The 23057-nt window shown below is 42.1% G+C and overlaps 1 protein-coding gene across 10 annotated transcripts in view; it reads left to right on the forward strand.

Moving 5' to 3' along the window:
- Positions 1-224: 224 nt before the first annotated feature.
- The window catches only part of PCNT (pericentrin), a 75434-nt gene continuing 52601 nt past the window's right edge, over positions 225-23057 (forward strand). For 5 of the 10 annotated variants that reach the window (XM_064660125.1, XM_064660126.1, XM_064660129.1 and 2 more), the window contains exons 1-16: positions 225-364; positions 5431-5622; positions 7225-7275; positions 8100-8279; positions 9030-9173; positions 10819-10983; positions 11603-14086; positions 14172-14264; positions 14486-14662; positions 15568-15823; positions 17909-17967; positions 18149-18323; positions 18923-19059; positions 19588-19699; positions 20660-20692; positions 22714-22978. In XM_064660125.1, the coding sequence (XP_064516195.1) occupies positions 311-364; positions 5431-5622; positions 7225-7275; positions 8100-8279; positions 9030-9173; positions 10819-10983; positions 11603-14086; positions 14172-14264; positions 14486-14662; positions 15568-15823; positions 17909-17967; positions 18149-18323; positions 18923-19059; positions 19588-19699; positions 20660-20692; positions 22714-22978 (4577 nt within the window). In that variant the 5' untranslated portion in view covers positions 225-310. Of the gene's footprint in view, positions 365-5298; positions 5623-7224; positions 7276-8099; positions 8280-9029; positions 9174-10818; positions 10984-11602; positions 14087-14171; positions 14265-14485; positions 14663-15567; positions 15824-17908; positions 17968-18148; positions 18324-18922; positions 19060-19587; positions 19700-20659; positions 20693-22713; positions 22979-23057 lie in introns of those variants that run through there. The other 5 variants (XM_064660132.1, XM_064660133.1, XM_064660131.1 and 2 more) reach the window with 4 other exon arrangements.

Consider the following 23057-nt stretch of genomic DNA (forward strand, 5'->3'; position numbering starts at 1 on the left):
AACGGCGCGGGCGGCTCCCATTGGCGGCCGCCGTGGGGGGGCGGGGCGTGGGCGGGGCCGGGGGCGCGCCCCAGCCTGCCCGGCCTATCCCAGACGCCATTGAGCGCGGGCGGGCGGGGCCAGGCTGAAGAACGCTCTCGCCATTGGCCGGTGACCCTGCCAGGTACTGCGCTGTGGCCAATCCGTGGGGAGCCCCGCTTAGCGGGCGGTCCTGGCGCGGCCCCGGGGCGGCCATGACCGCGGTCCCTCAGTCCCCGCCGCGGTGACGGCGCGGGGGGCGCGGGCCGGGCCGGGCCACACCGGCCTCCGAATGGAGGCGGCGGAGGAGACGCGGCGGCGCAAGCTGGAGGCCGGCAGGGCCAAGGTGAGGGGAAGAGATGCCGGCTGGGGCGGGGGCTGCAAGGGCCGGGGGTTGCGGTGTCGCGCCAGCCCGCCCGCGGTCTCTGCGTGGCGGGGTCCGTGCGGGGTCCCGGGAGCGGCAGGGCCGAGAGGCTGTGCCGGGGGTCTGGGGGGACTCACTCGGGCAGCGCGGCTCTGCAGGGAAAAGTATGCCCGGCAGGCTGCCCGGGGGGCTCCCATCCTGCCGCTCGGACACCGTCCCCGGTGAGCCCGGAGCAGCTGACAGCAGTGCGTCTGCCTTCCCCCACGTCCTGCTTTGCTTTGCTTTGGTGTTAGCTTGTAATTCCCAGCTCTCCCGATTTTATCTGGGATTCGGGTATTTGGGGGAGTACTGCGTTTCCAGGTGAGGATCCCAAAGAGCAGACGTTGTGTGTTTTAGTATTTATTATTGCAGCTACAACTTCCTGAGGAGGGGCAGCACCGTCTCTGCTCTGTGGGGACCAGGGACAGGACCCTAGGGAAAGGCCTGAAGTTGTGCCAGGGCAGGCTCAGGTTGGATCTCAGGGAAAGGTTTTTCGCCGAGAGGGTGGCTGGGCACTGCCCAGGCTCCCCAGGGCAGTGGGCACAGCCCCAAGGCTGCCAGAGCTCCAGGAGGGTTTGGATGATCCTCTGGGGCACGGGGTGTGACTCTGGGGGATGGTCCTGTGCAGGGCTAAGAGTTAGACTCCATGATCCTTGTGGGTCCTTTGTAACTCAGCTGATGTATAAAGATAACATTCTCTTAGTAATTACTGTCTGCAGCCATGTGGTTAACCCCCTTAGATAAAAGAAATTCTGCTTTGTTTTGGTATCAGTGTTCAATAAGCTGGTTAGAAATGCCTGGTTACTTTTCTTTTAATTCAGCGTTTCTGCTGGGTTTTGAGCTGTTTCTGTCACATTTCCCTTCTGGCTATCTCTTGCCAGTCTGTGGCTACAGCCACAGGTTGAAAAGTTACCTTAGTGTGCTAAGAAGACCCATGTTAACATTTCTGTTAACATAAGCTAACTCTCAGTGCAGAATCTGTTTGTAGTGAGAAAAAATGTGATAGACTCGGCTTGAATAAGTTACCAGTTCCCACCTGTTGCACAGCTGTTGTTGGCCATTGAAAAGAAAAAAAGCACGGACTTGCATTATGTTTCAGGTTACGTGTGCATAGCCAGTGTTGCAATTACTGTTTTTTTGCATTAGGTGTTAAATCTCTCTCATCTTCCCATTTAAAAAAAAAAGCATTATTAGCAACCCCATCAATGTTGTTGCTGCACAGTGTCACATACCTGGTATGCTGAGAGGAAAGGGTTTAGAAAGGCAGACAGAGTTGTAGTGCTTCCTCTGCTTCTTAAAATGTCACAGAGGTCTGTCCCTTGGCTGGCAGGCTGTGGGCACCAGGAAGTTTTCAAAAAACACCGGGATGGATGAATGAATGGAAGCAGTATCCGTTGGGGCTTAGTAAACACAAAGGTAGTGTGTTAGGGTTTGTAAGGCAAGCGCGTGAGATGCACGTTCCTTACTATGCTCATACCCAATATCTGCCATGGGTGGCTGTGTGCTTGCCCTGCTGTTGTATCTTTACTTATATATCTGAAGTTGTAGAGCTGACTTATGGAACAGGTGCATATTGGGCTAATTACTGGAATAAATGCCCCTCAGTGTAGCCCGTGGTGTGTTGTTAATCCCACGGTAGGATGTGGCCATGCTGCTGGAGAAGGTGGGCTGCAGGACTGTAACTTCCTTCAGAAACTTTGGGTAGCTCATGTTTAAAGGCCCTTGTGTAATAGAGCCGTAAGGAAACGTTTCTCCTGTTTTGTTCTTTTGTTTTTCTTTTTTCCTGTTTTCTTTGTGCTGTCCTCCTCTTGAATGCAAGTGCAGTTTTGAAAGGGAGGCAGGACCATGAACAGGTACAGGTTTTCCTTCCTGTGGTGCAGCTTAGAGCAGCTTAAGGTGATCCCATCTGCGGTCTGACACAGAAGTGTTCAGTGTTCATCAGATCAGCTCCCTGAATCATCTCACCTCATCACTGCACAGGTAACAGGGGGACAGCAGGGGACAGGAGTGAGGCTGGTTGGGTAGCCTGTGCAGTGATGGTAACTGCAGTCTGATACTGCTTCAGTGGGGAGGTGTGAACTGCTGTGGGGCTTTTTGCTTACCTCCTCCCTCCCCCCCCCCATTATTTTATTATTGACATCCTTAGATTTTAGTCTGCTAAGCAATGACTTGGGAAAGAAATATAATGTAAATGTTTTAATTTTAAAATCAGTACTTGCATTTAAGTTATCACATAATAACAACAACTGTTTTATTAGTTGGAGATTGTAATGATTTGGCAGCTAAGTGCTGACTGTATCAGGTACTTTGGATTCCTGTTTTTAATAAATACAGTAGTAAATAATAAATGCAATACTGATAGCCAAGGTGTAATAATGGAGAAACAGAACAAACCCCAAGTATTCAGTGCTTCTTTTTTCTCCTTGTTTTTTATTAGCTAGTCATGCCAGCCCCACGTGTCTTTAGTTACAGAGCTCTGTGTGCCATACCCCAGATGTGAGTAGCTTTTGCTCTTCCTGTATTTTACATGTTAGGAGACAAAAAAGGAGTTCAGGTTTTCCAGGAAGTTCTCCCACTTCATCATTTTGAGGAAGCTCTAGAAAACGTTTCTGGGTTTTGTCTGAGAGCACTTGTTGCTTATGTTTGCTGTAGCCAAGAGCTGTATCCAAGAGGTTTATTTGGACAACCTGTTTCTGTTTGGTTGCGATGTGGTTTTCTGTTCAGTTCAGTTTTCTGTGGGTGTTCGTTTTGGTACTAATTTCTGAAGCACATAAAGCAGCAGGTCAACTTCTAACTGACTGTTCCTGGTGAAATGAAGTTGCAGAGTGTTGGTACCCACAGAAAGGTGGTGTTCTGTCATGGAGAGCTGCTTTGGCTGCTGTGGTGGACAGTGCTCTTGGGGTTCCTGTGGAATGCTGCATCTTGGCTAGAAGTGAAGCTTTTGCCTTTGCACTTTTCTAGAAAGCAAAGGGAGAGTTAAATCCTTCAAAAGGGGCACAATGGGATCTCACTGTGATGGGGGAGAGGCAGTTATGTCACGCTTGCTTCACATTCACACCCGCTGTTTTGTGTTGAATGACTGAGAACCTGATATACTCTTACAGTGACACTTAAATTTGTGTAGCTGATTGAAAGCATGGGAAACCCAATATTGCTCTAAATAGAACTTTTCCCCATCCAGTGATTCCATAAGTCTGAAGAATATTTGACTCCAGCCACTCCACCAAGTCCAGCAGTTCCATAAAATTTTGGCATAGTTGGTTATTTTTGCATTATATGTATTATGATTTCGTGTGTTTAGTGCATGTGAATGGGACAAAATATGTTTTGTTTTCTTTGGCTGTGCATTTAAAAATTCATGGTTGTGTATTCAGTCATGCCAAGTCTTGGTATTTTAATGTCAGACACTCCGTGTCCCTTCATGAAATCGTTAACTGCTCTCCATGGTGCCCACTCTCTCTGCCTTTCCTTTCTCATCTTTTCTGGTTGTTTTACACTTGTTTTCCCTTTTTCCCTGCTTCAGCAGTTTCCTCTATTCTCTATTTTTCTGCAGGTTTCCTCCTGCCCCGTTTTCCCCATGTTATCAGGTTAATTAGTGCACTGGCTATTTTTAACATGTGTTGCCATCAGTAAGTGCTAGAGTTAACACCTGATTTCAGAGAACAGTATTTGTGTCTTACTGCAGCTTTATGTACTAGCCTGTTCATTTTGCTTATCATGAAAGGCACAGGACATCAGGTGATCTTCATTTAATCTGCATTCAGTATTAATAAGTATAGAAATTAAAAATAAGCTGTTTGCACCTAAGTGTTTTTTTTATCAGCTGGTAAGAAACAGCAAATACACCTCTGTCTTTCTGCAAATACACCTTTTAAACAGGCTGCTCAGTGTAGCAGATGTGTATCTGTATTTCTGTGGAGTAGCTAAGCTGTAAGGTGGAAGTTGCTGTAAGGGGAGGGAACTGCACTAGACCCATTTCACAAACTGAATGAGAAGACACAGACAAAATTTTTGTGTGAGGTGGCTGTTTGACAGGAAAACCAAGCTGTCTAGCAGTGGATTTTCATATGTATTGCAGGTAGAACTTGGCAATGATGTTTACATCCAGTCATCATACAACTATCTGTTTTATCTCATCACAGGGATATAGCACTGCCCTTGATAAGCCATGGCTTTAACCTTGAAGAAGGCTTTTTCCTTATGAGAAGGATGTCTGGATTTATGCTGTGAGGGAGATGTTACTTGGGAGTGCTCCCTAAACACAATACTAGAGTTGAAAATAACAGTAACCCTTTTTAAGCTGTTTAAGGTGCTAGGGAGAGTTGGGTAATAAATTCTGTCAGTGACATTCTTCACAGGTCCCTGTGGAGCTGTGATAGCCTGATAAAGTAGAGCATCTGATTCTTCAACAGAAGAAATTAAAATGACCTGGCTTAATTGATTTTCTATTTATGTACTGGAGGCTGCTTTCTGGCGAGGAAGTTTTGCTGTATTCTCTTAAGGGGGTGGCAGGGAAGGAGCATGAGGATTCACTTCCGTTAATTTTAATCTCAAAGCTTACGCTGGCAAGGATCTGTTTAGATATATTTGTAGGGGTGCGCTGGCTTTGGCACCACGACAAGGGGGTTCTCGTTTTTGCTAGCCTTGCAGAAAGACTGCTCAATTATTATTTTTTCCTAATGCTTCTAGTATACTGACAACTTGTTCCTTCGCTGATCTGCCTTGCTGTAATTCTGGATTGTCATTAACACACAAAGTTTCACTGAGTAAAATTTGATTCTTGTGTTGAAGTGAGTCTTTAGCACTGATGTGAGATCTGTTGCTTAATGGCTCAGTCATCCAGTACGTTGTGAGTGCATGGAAAGTAGGGAGACAAAGCAGTTTTTCTGCAGATGTATAGATTTTATCGAGACGGGATCTTCATCACCCATGACTGTGTTAATCTTGTGGTCCTGCTACCTTTTCCTCGCTTACCTCTCCCTCTACCTCTTCCAATCTTTTCTGCACAGTTTGCTTACTTCAGACAGCGAAAAGCAAAGAGCGACGTCGCGCAGCCGCAGAAAAAGGCGGCGCAGAGGAAGGGCTCGGCTGTCCACCCGCATGACGTTCCGGAGGAAGAGCACCCAGTAGCAGCCAGAGGTGTTGGTAAGGGCGTAGAGAGTAAGGCTGAAGACACCAACCTACTAGAGGCGACAACAGAGGTAAATCTTAGTATTTCTTGCCTTGGCTTCGCCCCATCTGCAGATAACAAGTGCTCCAGGTGATTGTGGTGCTTGGGCACGAGTTCACTGGCGCTGTCAACGAGCTGCCATTGAGGAGGAATTAAACTGGTGTGTTTTCACTTGTAATAATTCACTCTGTTACAAAGTGGTGTCAGTTACGGAGTAAGGCATCTCCATGATACGGCCTGGACAGCTGGTAATGTCAGGGAGCTGTTAGCCTGCTAAGTTGTGGTCTTTCACCTTTCACTGCCATGGACTTCTCTTCTTCTAGTTACATGGCTGTGAATTCATGTAATGGCAAATCTGGATTAAGAGGTATAGCAGATGAGCAAAACTGCCAGAACTTTATAATGCATGTTATTAGTCTGGTTTTGTATCACTTTGCTGGCTCAAAAATGCTTAATGTTTTCTGAAACATTATTATTTATTCCAGCAAGCTCTCAATAGCCATTGTAAAGCCAGTACAGATGTTATTTCCAATGCCAGATTTGTTCAAAATGTGACTCTGCTTGTGCCTAATGTGTTTCGATATGTTTGTACTGATGACCCCCTAAAGGTAATCATGTTCTCTGGGCAAAGATTCATGAGTTTTGGGGAGGTGGTGCCTTCTGCTCAAAAGCATCTCTCCAGCTGTTGGTGTGTTTTCACAGCATACCACGACAGCATCAAACTAGTGTATTTGGAAGCCTGCAATAGTGGAGGATACAATTTTCATGTATCATCCTGCTTTCTGTTTCGAGGGTATCCCTGATGCTTTCAGGATATCTTCAACGTAATGCAAAGGCTGTTATGAAGCTACACACCAAAGTGTCTGAGAAAAAACACAGTATTTTGTCACTCAGCCACAGCAATGTCCTTACTATATTCATGTGAACTTAAATTCAAAAAGAAACAAAAATCACTTACAGCTTCTAACCAGTTTTTGTCAAAATAGCTGATTTATAAAGCAGCTGGAATTCTAGGTTACCTGGAGAGGGCACCTCCAGGGAGACAGTAATCACTGGGAACTACTTCGTGCAGATTCAAAATACAGGGAGGGCTGTGGACTGCCTTTTCCAAATAGTGCTGTAGTCATCTTGGTCTTGTTGAGAATTTAGTGAAAGGGAAACATCTTTCAAGATACCAAGCTACCTTATGGACGTGTGTCAGAAAAAAGTACTTCTTTTGTAGTTACCTGAATGGTTTTAGCATGTTTGTTAAATAATCTCCTGTCAATTTACTAGTATTTAGCAGGAGATCAAAGATTGCTCAGACACAGGAGCTGAGGATCAAACATTGAATCTCAGTGGTGAGGCTTAGCCCTAAATTTAAGTAGACATTTGTAATATTTTTTGCTTATTTGTTTGGTTTTTGCTGTTAATTATTTCATTTCACCATGGAAGACCAGCTGGGTTTAGCATTAAAAGTCAGTCTCTCACTGATATGTTATCTCACAACATGGACCTTTCTGGCTCATGTGCTTAGGGTGTTTCCAAAATAATTCTAGGTTTCCTTATTTTCCTTTTTTTCCCCTCTTAATTTTCCTTATTTTCTTTTAAAATGGCCACGATTTAGTGTCTGTTTTATTTGTTTACTTACCAGGGAAATGCTGATTTGTCCAACTGGGACGTACTGAACGATCATGCAACTGAAGTAAGTGTGAAAGAATGTATCTTTAGTAAAAGATCCTGTATAGGTCTGTGATAGTTGGTTGCTAAAATTATTAATTGGGCATTGTTATGAAATGAGATAAAACTGGTGCGATTTCACCATTTTACAGTCTAAACCAGGCACTTTTCTGTCTGTACCCACTGTGAAATTGGTTGCTAAGAAGTTTTAGTGAAATTGTAGACTTTGTCCAGAGAAATTTGAATGATGTTTATAATTGAAAAGTAGGTTCGTTCTTAGTTGTTTCATGTGATACAAACAAAAAGTATTTAAAATGAAGTACAAGATGCTGTATGTCTTCTGTGAGAATTGTAACAATATTGCTCTTCAAAACCACAGGAATTTAGTTTTAATTGAAGAACTTAACATTGTTATTTTTCCTGTGGATGGACTGTTCTCCAGTCAGCACAAATGAATGTAAAAATTTTGCTTGTTTGGTAGTATTCTGCCTGCCCCCTCCCAAATTTCAGTCAGTTGTTGGAAGGTATTTATATCCCAATACATGCCAAAATGGCACATTGCCACCATTTGGTGCTATAGAATCACAACATGCTTAATTTACTTTTGTGCCTTAAAGTATCATGTGAAAATATATTATTTATTAATTTTTTTATTTGAATTTTTTTAACAATTAAAGACTTCATGTATATAGTGTTTCTATTAAACACAAAGTCCCAGTGTTGAATTACTTTAAAAGTAGAATTTGCCTAGGACTTAACCTTGAAGCTGAGTTTATTTTCAGACTAACTGCAAACCAGAAATGATATATTATTTTAGTGAATAAATATGTTTTTGTTAATTTTATGAAGAAATACAGGATAAATTCTGCTGCAGAATACAGCGAGGCTGATGCTAAGATGTGTCAGGCAAGGATAGCTGAGCTGGAGAACAGACTTCTGGAGAAACAGGAGGCAGTGGAAAAACTCACTGCACAGATGGATGAACTGCAGGACCAGCTCACACAGCACAACGACTCTATGCAGCTTCAGGTATGTTTTATAGAAGTGGATAATGGGATAATAATATTTCACTTTAATCCTGAAAATATTTAGGTGGCAAAACTGAAAAGAAGTATTTTTTTTTTTTAGTGTGAAATGCTTCACCTTGATAACTGCAAAAAGCAGCATCCTCTTCCAAAATATTAAAAAATAATATATTGAATTCTCCTTCTCTAGCAGTTCTATGTAAAGGTAAATTATTACCAGGTGATTCCTAAGAATAGCTATTTGCCCCTTTGTGTGGTTTTCTTTTTTTCCCCCCCTCCTTCTAGGACTGGGGAAACAATGACATTTCCTGTTGGTGAGAAATAAATTGAAAAGATTAATTTGATTAACGTGAAATAGGATTAATGTGTCCCATCTCATTAGCTTCCTTTCACATGGCTGAAGTGAAGAGCTGACAGACAGGACTCATTTTAGGGAGTACTAAATATTCATTATATACTTTTTGAAAACCTTATTGCTTTTACATCAATTAGAGCTACAAATTTTGAAGTAAAAATGTTAATTTCATTACTGGTATCCTATAGTTTGTTTAAAAAGTTACTTTTGATTAGGTTTGTCATCCTTGAGATCAGTGTAAGACTCCTCTTTCATCACACCTGCCATTGTCTTTGAACACCTCTGGTGCAAGTTTGTTAAAACTATGGATTCTATAGCAGCTTTGAAGAAAACTTACTTGGTTCCAAATATACTAGGAATATTTTAGCTTCAAAAGTGCACTTCTTGTGATCCCCGTAGGAAACTACTTTTCAAGAGCAGAATGAAATCATCAGGAAGCTGACGAGCTGCCTCCAACAGGCCAAGGAAGACCGGGACGACCTGCAGGAAGAGGCTTTGCGCGTTGCTGGTCAGGTCCACGATTTACAGCTGCAGTTACAGCAGGTGTGCCTCTCCTCCAGTCTCTGTGTCCTTACCAACAGGTTTGGACTATGAATGTGGAAACATATTGAGCTGATCCTGTAGCTCTTGCTAGTTCATATTGTAGCACAGCAGTGAAAGTGATTTCAGGGCAAGGTGGAGCATTTTTTTTTTCCGGAGAAGTCCCGGAAATATCCTCATATTTTCCACTTGATTGTGTAATGTTTTTGGAGGTCATTACACTTCCTTGTCCATCAGTTAATAAGCCCTTGTTAGGGAACTTCACACAATATTGTTGGTGGTTTGGGGGTCTGTACACAACCATTGCTGTAATAACTTGAGTTTGCACGTGATCATTTTTCCTTTGCCAAAGAAATCTCGGAGTTTATACTTGGGCAACTGGAACAGCTCAGCTGTTAGACAGAAACTTGCTGTACTGAGGTAATGTGACTTGGCTCAAAGAAGGAGATTTAAAATAATGTGAAGATGGCTGAGGCAACCCCCTGTGGCACACAGAACCTGCTTCGGTGCAACAAGTTGATCCTGGATGTAATCCCCGGATAACGAGAGATACTGCAGCCTTTCATCTACTTTAAAATGTATTTTAAAAAATGCTTTATGTTTCGGTGATGCTCAGTGTTCTAATGGTTGTTCTCTCTGAACCCATATATTTATTGTCCCTTGGAGCCTTGTAGTATAAGCCAAAGAGAAATATTTCTGTATACTTACCATTTCAGGTTTGCAGGATAAGAATTGCCCTATGTGGGATTACATGTCTTAACTGTCTCGACAGGAAAGGAAGGGGGTTTAAAAATTTTAAAAAAGGTAAACCTGGGACTTTTTAGTCCAGGGATTATCTTGAAGGAGTTGCTCATGCCCTGGAAAATAAATCGTCTGCTAAATGAAATCTTGTAAAATAACAAAAAAATACTGTTTTCTATTTGCAATTCTAGTTGCTGTTGGCAAAATAGGTGGTAATAGTGAAAGTTACTCTACAGATGTTTGCTGGGATTTGCTGCATAAGCCATTGAAAGACTGGGATAAAGCTTCTAAATAGCACTTGGGGCATACTCCAAATAATTCCAGTGATAGGATGCACATTGTTTGTGGAAGCATGTCAATTTTGATAATAGATGAAAGCACTAATACTGTCTTAGGTATTATTTCTTGGCTTTAGCAACATCTTCAGAAAAAGATTTTAAAAATGAGTAGAACACATTTTATGTTACCCCCGTGGTGGAAATGTTTTCATTTGAAGGGATGTGGAGAGAGGAAAAAAAAAAACCCTTTAGTAATGAGCTGTAAATCCTTTGCAGAGAAGACTGGTTTCGTTCATTGTCTTCTTACTGGTATGTCCAGTCCATTAGAAGTTCTGCTTCATATTGGAGGAATTCAGTATGGTTCATTATGTTAGATTTTTAGGCTCTTAATATTGGAGAATTCATCATAGGGATGAATCATCTGACACATCTTTACAGTAAGTAATAGTATCTAAAACATGACAAGCGTTGCCTGACTTTTTAGGGAGATTCTTTTCTGTTGAGAATGAAAGCCATAGGGCAAATCTGTAGTAAATGAATGCAGTGTATTTTATGCAGACAGTGAGTCTTGTGCATGAGTTGTTTGGACACAAACTGACTTCTGACTGGGAGTACCCTTATGTGCTCAGGTTAACCAGATGCTGAGGAGTAAAAGTCTCAGGAAAAACGAAGGATTAGAAGCCCAGCAGCAAATGTCCTTGTTCCAGGATCGTCTCAGAGAGCAAAATGCCCACTTGGAGATGCTGCGCCAGAAAGCACATGACCTGGAAGTACAGTTGGAGTCTTCTCAAAAGGTAAAAACGTACACTGATTCCTTTATAATAATTATTTCCAGTTTGATGATAACTCGGACCTGCTGTAGTGACACAATCGTGAAAAAAGTCTTCTTCTTTAGAAGTAAATCCGGAGGGATTGTGGTTACAAACATTAAAGGAACAGCTTAAAAGGTCTGATCTCCTTTAAGAATGTAACCAGCAATGCCATGGATAGAAGCCTTAAAAGTTTAAGTGAATCAGAGGAGGCAAAATTTGACATGGCTGTTCTGTTGGCTTACTCCTGCCTATGGGAGGTATTTTTTCTGAGCTATGAGGTGGAGAGGTGTCTGTAGCTCTTGATGTTATTTTATTTTATTTGTAATTAAAATTGCTGAAGTCTGAGACAGCCACTATTTTCCTTCTCTCTGGAGTCAGTGGCATACCATTTAGGCAATTTGATATTTTTATTGTCACATTTGAAGAGTCTTTCAGTGGTACTTTCCAATCTCTGTGCTTAAAAATTCTGTTGCGTAGGCCAATGATACACCCTGCGCTTAATTATTATTCTTGAAGGTAAATTAAAAGCATGAGGCTTAAGGAAATTAAAATCATGTCATATTTCAATGGCTTATTTCATATGTAATGTTTTGTTTTTAAGAATACCGAAGATAAAGAAAATCTCCTTGCCCAAATGGAAGAGGATATGAAAGGTACAATGCAAGAGCTATACAAAAGCATAGATGAAAAAGAGCAACGCATTAAAAGTCTTCAGGACCTGCTGGCAACAGAAAGATTTGGCTTGTCTGTACTACAACAAACACTTTCTCTCCGGGACTCAGAAATAACAGAGTTAAAGAATGAAATAGCTTTATCCAAAGTGAAAGAACAGCGACATATTGAAGAACTGAAAACCATTCATGAGAAGGATATTTGCAGACAGCTGGGTAACTTGAGGAATGAGCTGGAGAAGTGCTACAGAAGAGAGATTGCAGTAGCCAAGCAGGCATATGAAGAAGAAATTATTTTAAAATACAAGAAGGAGCTTGAACAGTTAAAAAAAGAACTCTATGCTTTGAATTCTGAAGAACACGTTCAGAATTTGAATGGCATAATAATTGACTTAAATATTAGTCTTCAGGAGTCTGAAATTAATAACGAAAATTTGAGGAAGAGACTTGAAAACCAAGAAGAGGACTTTCAGAGAGAGAAATCTGAAATTGAGACTAAATACAAGGATTTAATTGATGGCCTTAAGTGTCAACTTTCTGATGCAGAAGAGCAGGCTAAGGAAGCCCAACGATATAAACAAGAAAAAGAGTCCTTGAATGAAGAGATTCAGAAACTGAATTCTTTCATCCAGGAATTAAATGAAAAGCGACTTTATGAAGCTGAAAAAAGTATAGATGCAGGGCAAAAGCGTGATGGAGAGATTGTCTCCAATAAAAAGCTAATGAAATTGAGGGAAAACCCAATTTTATCAGGGGTGTCAGAGTTGCAGGTAGCAGGGCTTGAGGAGATGTGGGACAAACCACAGCAGCTGGAAGGTGGAGACGAGCCAGTGCACAAAGAACTGGAGTCCCAGCGTGAATCCTCAAGGGATCAGTTAGAAGAAATTAAGAATTCAGAGATCACAGAGAATAATGAAAGTAGCAAAGGAGATAACCTGTCTGAAGGACACTTGTCAGAACTGGGGCTCTTCGGTGGTGATGAAGGCATGTTGGCTAAATATCTGATTTCCACGGGAACACCAGAAGACTCCTATGCATCCAGCACTTCAGAAGGTCATGCCATCGAGGAGGGTAGATGCAGTACGTATGGGCTAGACAACAGTGTGCTTCTAGAACCCAGCACAGGTTTTATATCTCCTCCATTAAACTCTAGCCTTGATGAGGGAACATGTCCTAGTGCCTTGGCTCAAGAAGCTTTTGAAGAGGTGGGAGCAGAGGCGTTTGTTTCGTTTGTGCCAGATAATCGCCTGCAGGAAAACAAGCTAAGAGACCACGGTGACGTAAAGGATGGTGAGACAGTGTGTTCAGCAGAGAGATGTGTGAAGCTAATTGAGCAGCTCCATCAGACGGAGTCAGCCTTGAAGATAGCTTATCAGGACACTCAAGAAGCTGTTGGAAAATGGGAAAAAGCAATGTCTGAGCTCTCTCACGTGCAGGCAGAACTGGAGGAAGAACATGCAGCACGGATCTGTTGTGAAAAAGAACTTCTGGAAAAAATGGAGAAGGAGAAAGAACTTGAAAATAAACTCATGTTTCTAGTAAAGCAGCAGGGTGAGGGTGGAGGCCAGCCTCACTGTGCTGTAGAGTCCCTGGCACAAGTGTCAAAACCCTCTATCTGGCAAGAAATGGTGAAGGACCTCCAAGAGGAAAGAGAAATGTTGATGGTGCAGCTGCGAGCTCAGGAGCAGTTAGTGAAAGACGTTCAAGAGCAGAAAACGGCTTCTGATTCTGTGACAAGCGAAGTGCAGTCTCTCTTTGGCCGTCAGTTGGCTGCTTTGCAAAGTCAAAGGGATCAGATGCAAAGCCAGCTTGATGCGCAGAAGGCTAAAAACCAGAGAATAGCAGAGCTGCTCGGGCAGAAAACTGTATCTGAGGAGACGTTGCTAAAAGAACAGGAGTTGCTCAAAGCTGAAATCAATAATAAAGAACAAAATTTAGCACTTTTATTGAAGGAAAAAACAGCCTTAGGAGAAAGATTATCTGCCGTGGAGGAGGATTTGGTGAAAGCAGAAGAAGCACTAGCGGAGAATGCTGGCATCATTGAGGACCTTGAGAAAAACATACATGACCTTAATGCTGAAATGAAAAACCTCAGAGAAGTACAGGAATGTGAAAGACTGGGCTATGAGGACAGGTTAAACCTTTGCAACCAAGAAATTCATAAACTTACTGCTGAAATAAAGGAAAAGAGTACTGAATACAGTGAGGAAAAGAGCCAGTTGACTGAAGAAATTGCCCATTTGAAAGAGGCTCATTTGAATCTCGAGGCTCGCTTGCGGGAATCCTTTCAGGCTGCAGAAGCTGCACAGGAGGCTCAATCCAAGGTGGAGAAACATTACAAAGAGGAAATGGATAAAATGGCCACTCAGCACCTTGCTGAATTAACTGAAGTGAGTTTGACACACAGGAGAGAGGTAGGAAACCCTGGTAACTGCAGGAGTCGTGAGATTTCGTAATGCTTAAGGTTGCCATTGCAAATGTGTGTATGCCTGTTTTCAGATAGAAGAGTTAAATGCTGAAATAAAAGATAAAGTGGAAAAACAGGAGAAGCTGGAAGAAAAAAGAAAGGAAGAGATTGCTGTAATAAAAAAGGTAAATGCTGTAACTGGGTTTATTTTGGAACAATAAACTCATTTTGCATTGTCATTTGAGCAGCATAAACATTTTGGAGATGCAAAAATGTATTAATTTTGTTTTTTCCTGTGATGTCTTTGATTTGGGGTCAGGAGGAGGGGAGAATTCTGATTCAATAGTTAGGGCTAACCAACCATACTTTGAAGAAAGAAAGCTTTTCATCTGCCTGTTCTCTGCAGGTACATGAACGAGAGCACGATCGTGAGATCTCTGAACTGGCTGCTAAACATGAAGAGGAGATGGAGAAGCTCCGTGCTGAACTGAAGGAAGAGCAGAAGCACCTACTGGATGAACTTCGGCAGCAAATGGCAGCCACACACAAAGCAGAGCAGGAGCAAGCTCAGCTCCAGTCCCAGGTAAAAGGAAGAAACACAGTGATTACTGTAGTACTGACCTGAGGTTTCATGATCTCCAGGAGGCGCAGAAATCAAGGAGCCTTCTCCTTTAATTTCTGTGGGAATTGCGTGCGCTCTTTCACGTAACTGAAGAAACAGAGGCTGTCTCTTGGTGGGTGGTATTAGATGTTTCCTAGAGGAGTTCTACAGGGTCCTCACTGCCGTTATATTTTAATGTTAATTCTGAAGAAAACTTAATTACTTAAATTGATGGGTTTAAGGAAGAAAAACAACTAATTTTTCAAGTCTCGGTAAGTTTAACAAGTGAATTTAGGAACAATACTAAGCCCCACCCACTTTTAACTATCCCATTAGTATAATCAGGAATGCTTTCTTGCATCTGAAGTATGAAAACTTGGCTTTTTTCCTCTAGATATTTACTGGGTCTTTTAACACCTCCACTAAATGCAAAGTGGAAATGGAAAGAATATGTCCAGCGTTAGGTCTAATTACAAGCTGTTGGTATACTGGTTAGGTTAAGAATGGAGAAGTTTGGTTGGTCTGTTTTAGCTGCCATTTCTAGCTGTTGGCTATTCCCCCCTTTTTTTTTTAATGAAGTGTGATGAATTTTATTTATACTTTTCCAATACCACTTCAGAATTTTAATTTTTTTTAACAAATTATAACCAGTAGCAAATATAAGGAATTTTTTTAATAGGCAGTGAAGGATTGGGGTGAGCTGGTGTGTGACAAAAGTCAGCTTCTTTTAAGTGTTCTTTTAAGGGTCTCTGCCACAAAGAAAACACTCTCCAGGTACAAAGGCAAAACTTAGCTGTGTTTAACAGCTGAAACTGAAACTGGTCATGAAAAAAGCGAGCACATTTCCTTAGAGGGGAGGGAGAAACCCTTCTTTTCCTCCATCACAGACACTGCACAGCCTTGAACTGGAAGCTTTACGCCTGACCTTAAACAATATGCACACTTCCCAGCTGGAGCTTACGCAGGCAAACCTGAGGAAAGAGAAGGAGACTGCCCTCGTGGAGCTGCGGGAGATGCTCAACGACAAACGTGCGCAGGAGGTGGCGATCCTGCAAAGCCGCCATCAGCTGGAGTGGGAGAAGATCAGAGAACAGTGTCTGAAGGAAAAAGAAGACCTGAAGTCAAAGCATCAGCAGGAACTAGGTATTAAAACTGGGGAATAATGGCCCAGTATTTTCTCCCTGCACAGTTTCCTGACTTGGTGTAGAGCTGCCCTTTGAGTGACAGCTGGTGTTGCCTTGAATAGAGACAGGGGTTGGACTGCCACGTGCAAGGGTGCACGTTTGACATGTGAAAATAAAGTTGTGCAGACACAAGTTTAGCTTTTTTTCGTCTGTATGAGTGTTTTGCTGTGTTCTAAACTGAACTAGTTGCTTTCAGGAGGCATTAGACCAAGCTCTCATAAAGAACTAAATCAGTGCAAAGACTAGAGCTCTTACCCCTTTTGTTTCTTCTGGAGTTTTCTTTCCCTAGGTCAGTACTACCAGTGTCTTTCCGAGAAAGCTTCCTGGCTTTCCCTCTCAGTGGTTTCAAAAGGAGGATAAAGGAGTGACAGCCTGTAGTTGTGTGTCCTTTGGGATCTGTTTCATATAAGATTGTATTCTGGCATCAGCATGAGGAAAGCTGCACTTTGCAGTGCTGAAGGCCTGCTGATGGTGCTCTTGGCATTGTTTGGGAAATTCGCCTCTTCCCAGGTCAGGAGACCGTTTCTGACCTATATGGCAGAGCTTGAGGAATTTCTGGAGAAAGATGAGTCTTGCAGCCATTCACTAGAGAACTTTACAGAATCACAGGCTGGTTGGGGTTGGAAGGGCCTTCTGGAAATCATCAATTCCAAACCCCTGCTAGAGCAGGTTCACCCACAGCAGGTTGCACGGGATCATGTCCAGCTGTGTTTTGAGTGTCTCCAGAGAGGAAGACTCCACAACCTCTCTGGGCAGCCTGTTCCAGGGCTCTGTCACCCTCACAGTAAAGAAGTTTTTCATCGTATCCAGATGGATCCCTGGAGATCACCACTACCTGCAGGCCTCCAGCTAGACTGTGCTGCTAATCGCACCCCACTGAGCTCTGAAATAAGGTTTAGGACCCATTCCTTTAGCTGTCCTTCCCGAAGAGGAAGAGAACATTCTTTTAGGGCTGTTTCTTTTTGACCTAAGAGTAGGAAACCATTTGTTACCACCATGCAGTGAACTGATGGCACAATGGGGCTTGGGAGCAGGAGGAGGTCTAGATACAGTTCTTAGTATCAATGCTGTTGATGTGCCTTTTGGCAATGTAACTTAGTATGAATGTAACCATTTGGATGTAGAGGCTGAGAAGAATCTGGCATCAGGTGATGCGGGAGGCTTGGTGGGAAGTTGTGGATACTGTTACCTGGGTGGCTAGAGGACTGAGGTTTCTCTTCAGAGAGGCAAAGATTAGACATGACCCAACTTGTTTGAGTGCTGGGACAGTGTCTTGAAGCTTAGATGATATTTCTGCCTCTCCTGGACCATTAGCTGGGTAGCTGGCACCAGCTTAGTCTCCAAGTTCTTGTTTCCCACAGAAGGACTTGAAACATAGTTGCATGTTATAAATTATTGAATATTATAAATAAGCCAAGGCAACAGTGCTTTGATGCTGTGGGAAGGTGGCTGATAGGCCTTTACAGGGTACCTGCAGACCAAAAAAGGGGCTGAGCAAGAAGCTGGAATGAATCTGGGGAAGACCTGGGGAGGAAGAAGCCATTGGTGTCAGAGATAACTGAGCAGATAATGGTATCTGTCTCGCAATTTGTTTCCTAGGCATTCATAGAAGAAATTTGATGTTTCCTACCTGCTACTGCTGCCTGCTACTCCTGCTGTGTCCCTGGAGACGATTCTGTGATCGTAGTGACGTGCAGGGGAACGCTAAAATGGCATCACTGAATTCCTATCTTTAGGATCTTATTTTCTTTTAGTAACATGTTCTCTGTAGAGCTAAGCAGGCTTTGCTAAATGAACTGAACTTTACCTTCTGAATTGCCTTTGCAGCTGTAACTGCTAGATGCTTGTTTTCTAAAATGAAAGTGAATTACTGGGATATAACAGAACAGCAGGTTTGGATAGACCCCAGCACCTTACCCCGCTGTGTGCCTGCCTATTTAAGTCCTTGAATTTGATGTTGAAAATTGTAATCTCATCATATTTCTACTTATCATTTAATCATAACATTTTATGTAAATTTATTGATAAGTATTTTATTTCACAGTTGACCAGAGAAAGAAAATAGAATTGGAAATGGAAGAGGCACATCTCCAGGCATTAGAGGTACAAATTCTGTCCTTCCTACAAGAAATAGTAAGAAATAGTAAAGCTCCTTTCAGAAAACAAGAGCTGGTACAAGTCCAATATCTGCTACACATTTATTGTAAAGAGCAAATAAATGGAGAAAAAAAAGCAATAATTTATGAAACATATTTGCTTTAATAATGTTGTCTTACTCTCTTAGATCCTCAAAAGAGCCTGGGAATTAGAGTCTGACACACGTTTAAGAAACATGTGTGAAGAGCTATGTGAAAAACATCAGACCGAGATGATGGAACTGCAGAAATCTCTGGAAATGGATTTAGAAAAAGTCAGAGCAGAGCTGGGGCTTCTTTCTGTTGAGAATGAACAGTCTAAAAGTAAGTACTGTGGTCTGGAAAGCAGTTGTTTTACTGAACAGTGGCACAGTCGAGTGTTTTGCAACATGTATAAAAGCAAATACAAGATATATGCGTGTACTGTTACTTAAAAGCTGGGACGGTGGCATGACTGTCTAGAAAACAGGTTGTAAATGAAAAATTTTTTAAAACTGAGGTAGCATTGTTGCATTTTGACTTCCACAGAACATGAGGTAGAAACATATTAAAGGGAGGTGCTGTTTTGCTTCCAGTCGAAAACCAGTTTTGACAGTTTCTGGATTAATCAATATTCTGATTAATATTAATAGAAGCTTCTTCTAACAAAAAATCATGTTTGGATTGTGAATAGTTAAAGCTCAATGGAACAAAAGTTTCAAAAGCTGGCTGTCTCTTGGCCAGCAGTATGGGATGCAGAGACCTAGATAGCACTGCATGGAAATGTTTGGCCTTCAAATACTTTGCTGTTGAAGTATTTCCGTGATTCCCTGTAAGCTAACATGCAGGCTAGAGACATACATGTGTATTTTTGTTGCACAAAAGCTGGACAGGTTATTCATTAACCAGGATGATGGAGTAACAGAACTCATTTTTAATTTTAGTAAAATGTATAGAACTGGAGAGGCAACACCAGTTAGCCGTTACAAAATTACAAGAACAGCTGCAGGCTGAGCATAACCATGTCCTAGAAGAGATGAAGATGAAAAGCCAAGAAAAAGAACAGAATCTTCAGAAGGAGGTAAATTACATTTCTTTAGTTGTTTAGAGTGGTTGAGTACTCTGCATAACAAAAACTAGACCATATACATATCATTTGGGTGACCTGCTTGTATTTAGGGATGTTACTGAAAAACCAAAATGCATCTCATGAAGCAGGTAGATCCTCTGAGTTTCCATAGGAGTTCAAAACCTTTGGAATGCAATTGCCTTTGGGCCATTAGGTGCTATCTCTTCCTCTGTATCTATATGCTTAATTTTCTCGTTCTTGTGTTGTGTTTTTATTTAGCTAACGCCTTATTTTTTGCCAGTGAAGATAAATATGGCATTAGGAACAAATTCCTCCCTCTCAGAGGAGTGGGTGTAATAGTTAAGTACTACTGAGTATGTGATACTGTCAGGAGCTGAGAGTCTGCTTGTCACTATTTCTGGCAAAAGTGTTTCCACCTATTTCTGACACAAGTGTCCGTTGCATATAAAATCAGCAATTAGAACAGAATTGTTTAAAAAGTTGTGGTTTGTTGGGTTTTTTTTAACATGTTTTCTGTAGCTGGACCAACTTCAGGTCAAGCATGAACAACTCCAGGCTCAGTCACAAGAAGAAATCCGGCAGCTTTGGTCTCAGCTCGACAGCACCCGAGCGAACCGACAGGAGCTAAGTGGTATGTTCAAAACTGACACATTTGATCTTTTGCCTCTTCTCCACACAGAAGTACACATTATTGACACAAAATTCTTCTAAGTATGTACCAGAAACACACAGATAGGCCACAGTGTCGGTGGGTTGTACCCCAGTGGTCTGTTTCTGGAGTGAGAGGTGAGTCAGTGCCAGATGACAGGTTCTGCAGGGTCAAAAAGCATGGTGTGACTGTGGGGAAAAGCTTGCTCCTGTGGTTTTCCTTTCCCTTCCCACTCCCTTCCTGCACACTATAAAAATCTTTAGTGAAAACCAAACATCTTTCATTGGAAATTAGGTATAATGTAGTTAAAAACTGGAGAAGATCTGGTCAGTGCAATAACATGCTCCTATTTGTATTTCTGTTTCAAGATCCAGGTGTATTAAATAAAACAGCCGGTTTTGCAGTCTAGTGATTGGAGGTGACAGGTTTTTGCTTGAAATGGACATGTGTCAGATGTGTGTGCACAAGGAGATGTGTAATACATGAAAGAAGAACTTTTAGAAAAATAAAAAACCTAGAGACCATGAGTTAACCTTGACTCTGCCTCTGTTCACCTTGTGTTGAGACTGTGACATGAGGTTCTTGACTTCTGCTGGGGTAGTTAAAACAGAAGGCACATGTAATGTGCTTCAAATACAATTTCAGATTTTCTGAATAATATAACTGTAAATTGCTTTTGAAGTATATTAGGGTTTTGTGAGGTTTGTTTGAGGGTTTGTTTGTTTGGGTCATACATTAAAAAAATTTCTATCTAGCCAGACTTGACTATTTCATAACTTTATTTTGATATTACAGAATTATAGCACATAGCACTTTATAGTACTTACTGGAATATTTCTTCTCTGTAGCTCTAATCTTTAACCTTTCAAATGTCTTTCCATGTTTCTAATCACTCACATTCCCATTCTTTGGACGCTTTCTGTTTCTTCATCTTACTTGAAGATGGTGAGACCAGAATGCAGGCCTGTGGTCCAGGTGAGGATCTCTCTTTTGGTGTGTGAGATCTTAGTGTTTGTTTTGCTCTGCTGTTCTTCACTTGAGTGATCATTTGACAATGTGTTTGGATTGATGGGGGACTCCTGGTGGTGGATTCAAATCATAGCAGCTGGATCATGGATTACTGCTCTGATGTAAGAATGACATGTCAGTTCAAAGCTGTTAAACACTTTTTTGGGGGGTTAATTTTGTGCCAGTAGACTTTGCTGGTTAGGCAAAACCTACCCATGGCAGATTGAACTTCCTTTACCTATCTTATTGATGATGTTACCAGTCCCTTCTTGTCACTTGATTTCCGCTTCCACTGGTCCCCGTGCCTGGCAACTGCTCCCTTTGGAAGCAGGCCTGAGCCATGGACTTGCTTCATGGAATTGTGGAATCATGGAGAGGTTTGTGTTGGAAGGGACCTTAAAGATCTTCTCGTTCCAACCCCCTGCCATGGGCAGAGACACCTTCCACTAGACCAGGTTGCTCAGGTCCAACCTGGCCTTGAACACTTATTTCTTCTCTTACTCTTTCTATTTGAATGTTCATTGTGAGAATTTTTTCCTTCCAAGTGTGCATTTTCTGGCTTGCTACAAAAAAACCACAGTGTGAGAGTCAGCTGTGTTGCTCCTGGATGGCATCCTCTGTTTCTGTTTCTGAAGTTTCTCTTTTTGTGTAATATAAGCAGCTGCTTTTCTCCAAGCAAGTTCTTTCTTTTCAAAGAATTTCACCAAGTTCTTTCTGCCTGAAATGCAGTTCCCTCTTCAGTTGATTCTTTGGGGATTCAGCTAACTGTAGTTATCTGGAAAGTTGAGCTATCTGGAAAACTCTTCCTCATGGTTTTTGTCCTTTTTTTTCCCCCCACCTTTTAACTTTCTGGTATGTTACTGCTGCTTTAATACAGAAGGTGGGGAAGAAAGCTCTCAGAGGGCTGTTGAATAGGCTGCAGTGCTGGCCATTGTCCTCGCTCCCTGGAAGGAGGGCAGCTTGCTGAACCAGCCTTTGATAGCTGCTTTCTGCTGCATTCCTGTTTTGTTGGATGGTTCTTCTTGATTCAGTGAGTTCAGCTTCTGTTTGTGCACACGATGAGCAGCCAAACCATCAATGAAGGAATCCAGAATTGATTTTATTATTTTTATTTCTCGTGATTTTTGTTTTTCTGCTTAGTTTGTGCTAAAGTTTGTTCTGTTTGGGTAGTTTTGTCTGGAGCAAATTAAATGACTTTGACTAATTCACTGCTTCTGGGTGCTACAACAAGCAGGTGTGAAGTTTAAGCAATAGTGCAGGGCTCTGCATGTTACTAGACTAGAGCTGCAGGAAACGAGGAGGACTAGCAGTCTGCTGATAATTTTGATTCTCATCGTGAGGATGGTTTCTCTGAATGCAGTGTAAATGAGAATGTGACTTCAGAGGAAGAAATGTTTTGTCTTTCAGAAGTTCATTTTCTTATGTAGCTTGTGGGATAACTTTTTGCTGCTGTCTAAGTGTCCCGGTTCCAGCCAGGACAGAGTTATTTTTTTCAGTAGCTGTGAGGGGGCAGAGCCTGGAGGTTATTCTGGAGGCTGTGAGGTTATTCTGTACCACATCAGGTCATTGCTGTGGGCAGGGGGAAGGGACTCTCTGGCTTCTGAGAAGAAGGACGTGGTGGAAGGGGGAAGCTGCCCACCATTTGTTAATTGTCACCCCAAGTCCACCATGAACATGTTTGCCATGTGAATCATCCTCTCCTTTGTACACTTCTGTTATTAATATTGTTGCTGTTACTGTTAGTTTTCTTACCTCATTGCTGTTTCCAGCAAATTGTTCTGATCTCAACCCATGATCTTACCCCTTTTGTGCCTCCCACTGGAGAGGGAGGAGAGGGGGGCAGCTCATGGTCTTTTTAGTGGGAGTACTAAATTGGGGGATACCATTCCTAAACCGCAACACTCAGCAACTAAATCTGACCTTTACAGAATTACTTAGCCTAAAGATATGTATTCTTAGTGCTTGTGTTGGTTTTGCCTCCATTCCAGAGCTAAAAGAGCAGCTCCTGGCTCGTGCATCGCAGGTAAAGGAAATAGAGCGTTTAAAACAAGAGTTTGAACAGCAGCGTCAGCAAAGAAACAATGAGCATGAAGCTCAACTGGAACAACTGAGGCTCTATTTTGAGGAGAAGTTAAGAGTTGCTGAAGAAAACTACAGAGAAGAATTGACTTTGTTGCATCAGAGACTGCAAGAACTGAAGGACTATTCACTGTCGGAGTTGGAAATGAGTCAAGATCAAGCAGGGGACATCAGGTGATCTGTTCTTTTTCCTTTCATCCCATGCAATGACAGCATGCTTCCATTTTATTTTTTTTAATACAAAAGAGGGTGT

This window comes from Pseudopipra pipra, chromosome 7 (genome assembly GCF_036250125.1).
Source record: "Pseudopipra pipra isolate bDixPip1 chromosome 7, bDixPip1.hap1, whole genome shotgun sequence".
NCBI classification, from domain to species: domain Eukaryota; kingdom Metazoa; phylum Chordata; class Aves; order Passeriformes; family Pipridae; genus Pseudopipra; species Pseudopipra pipra.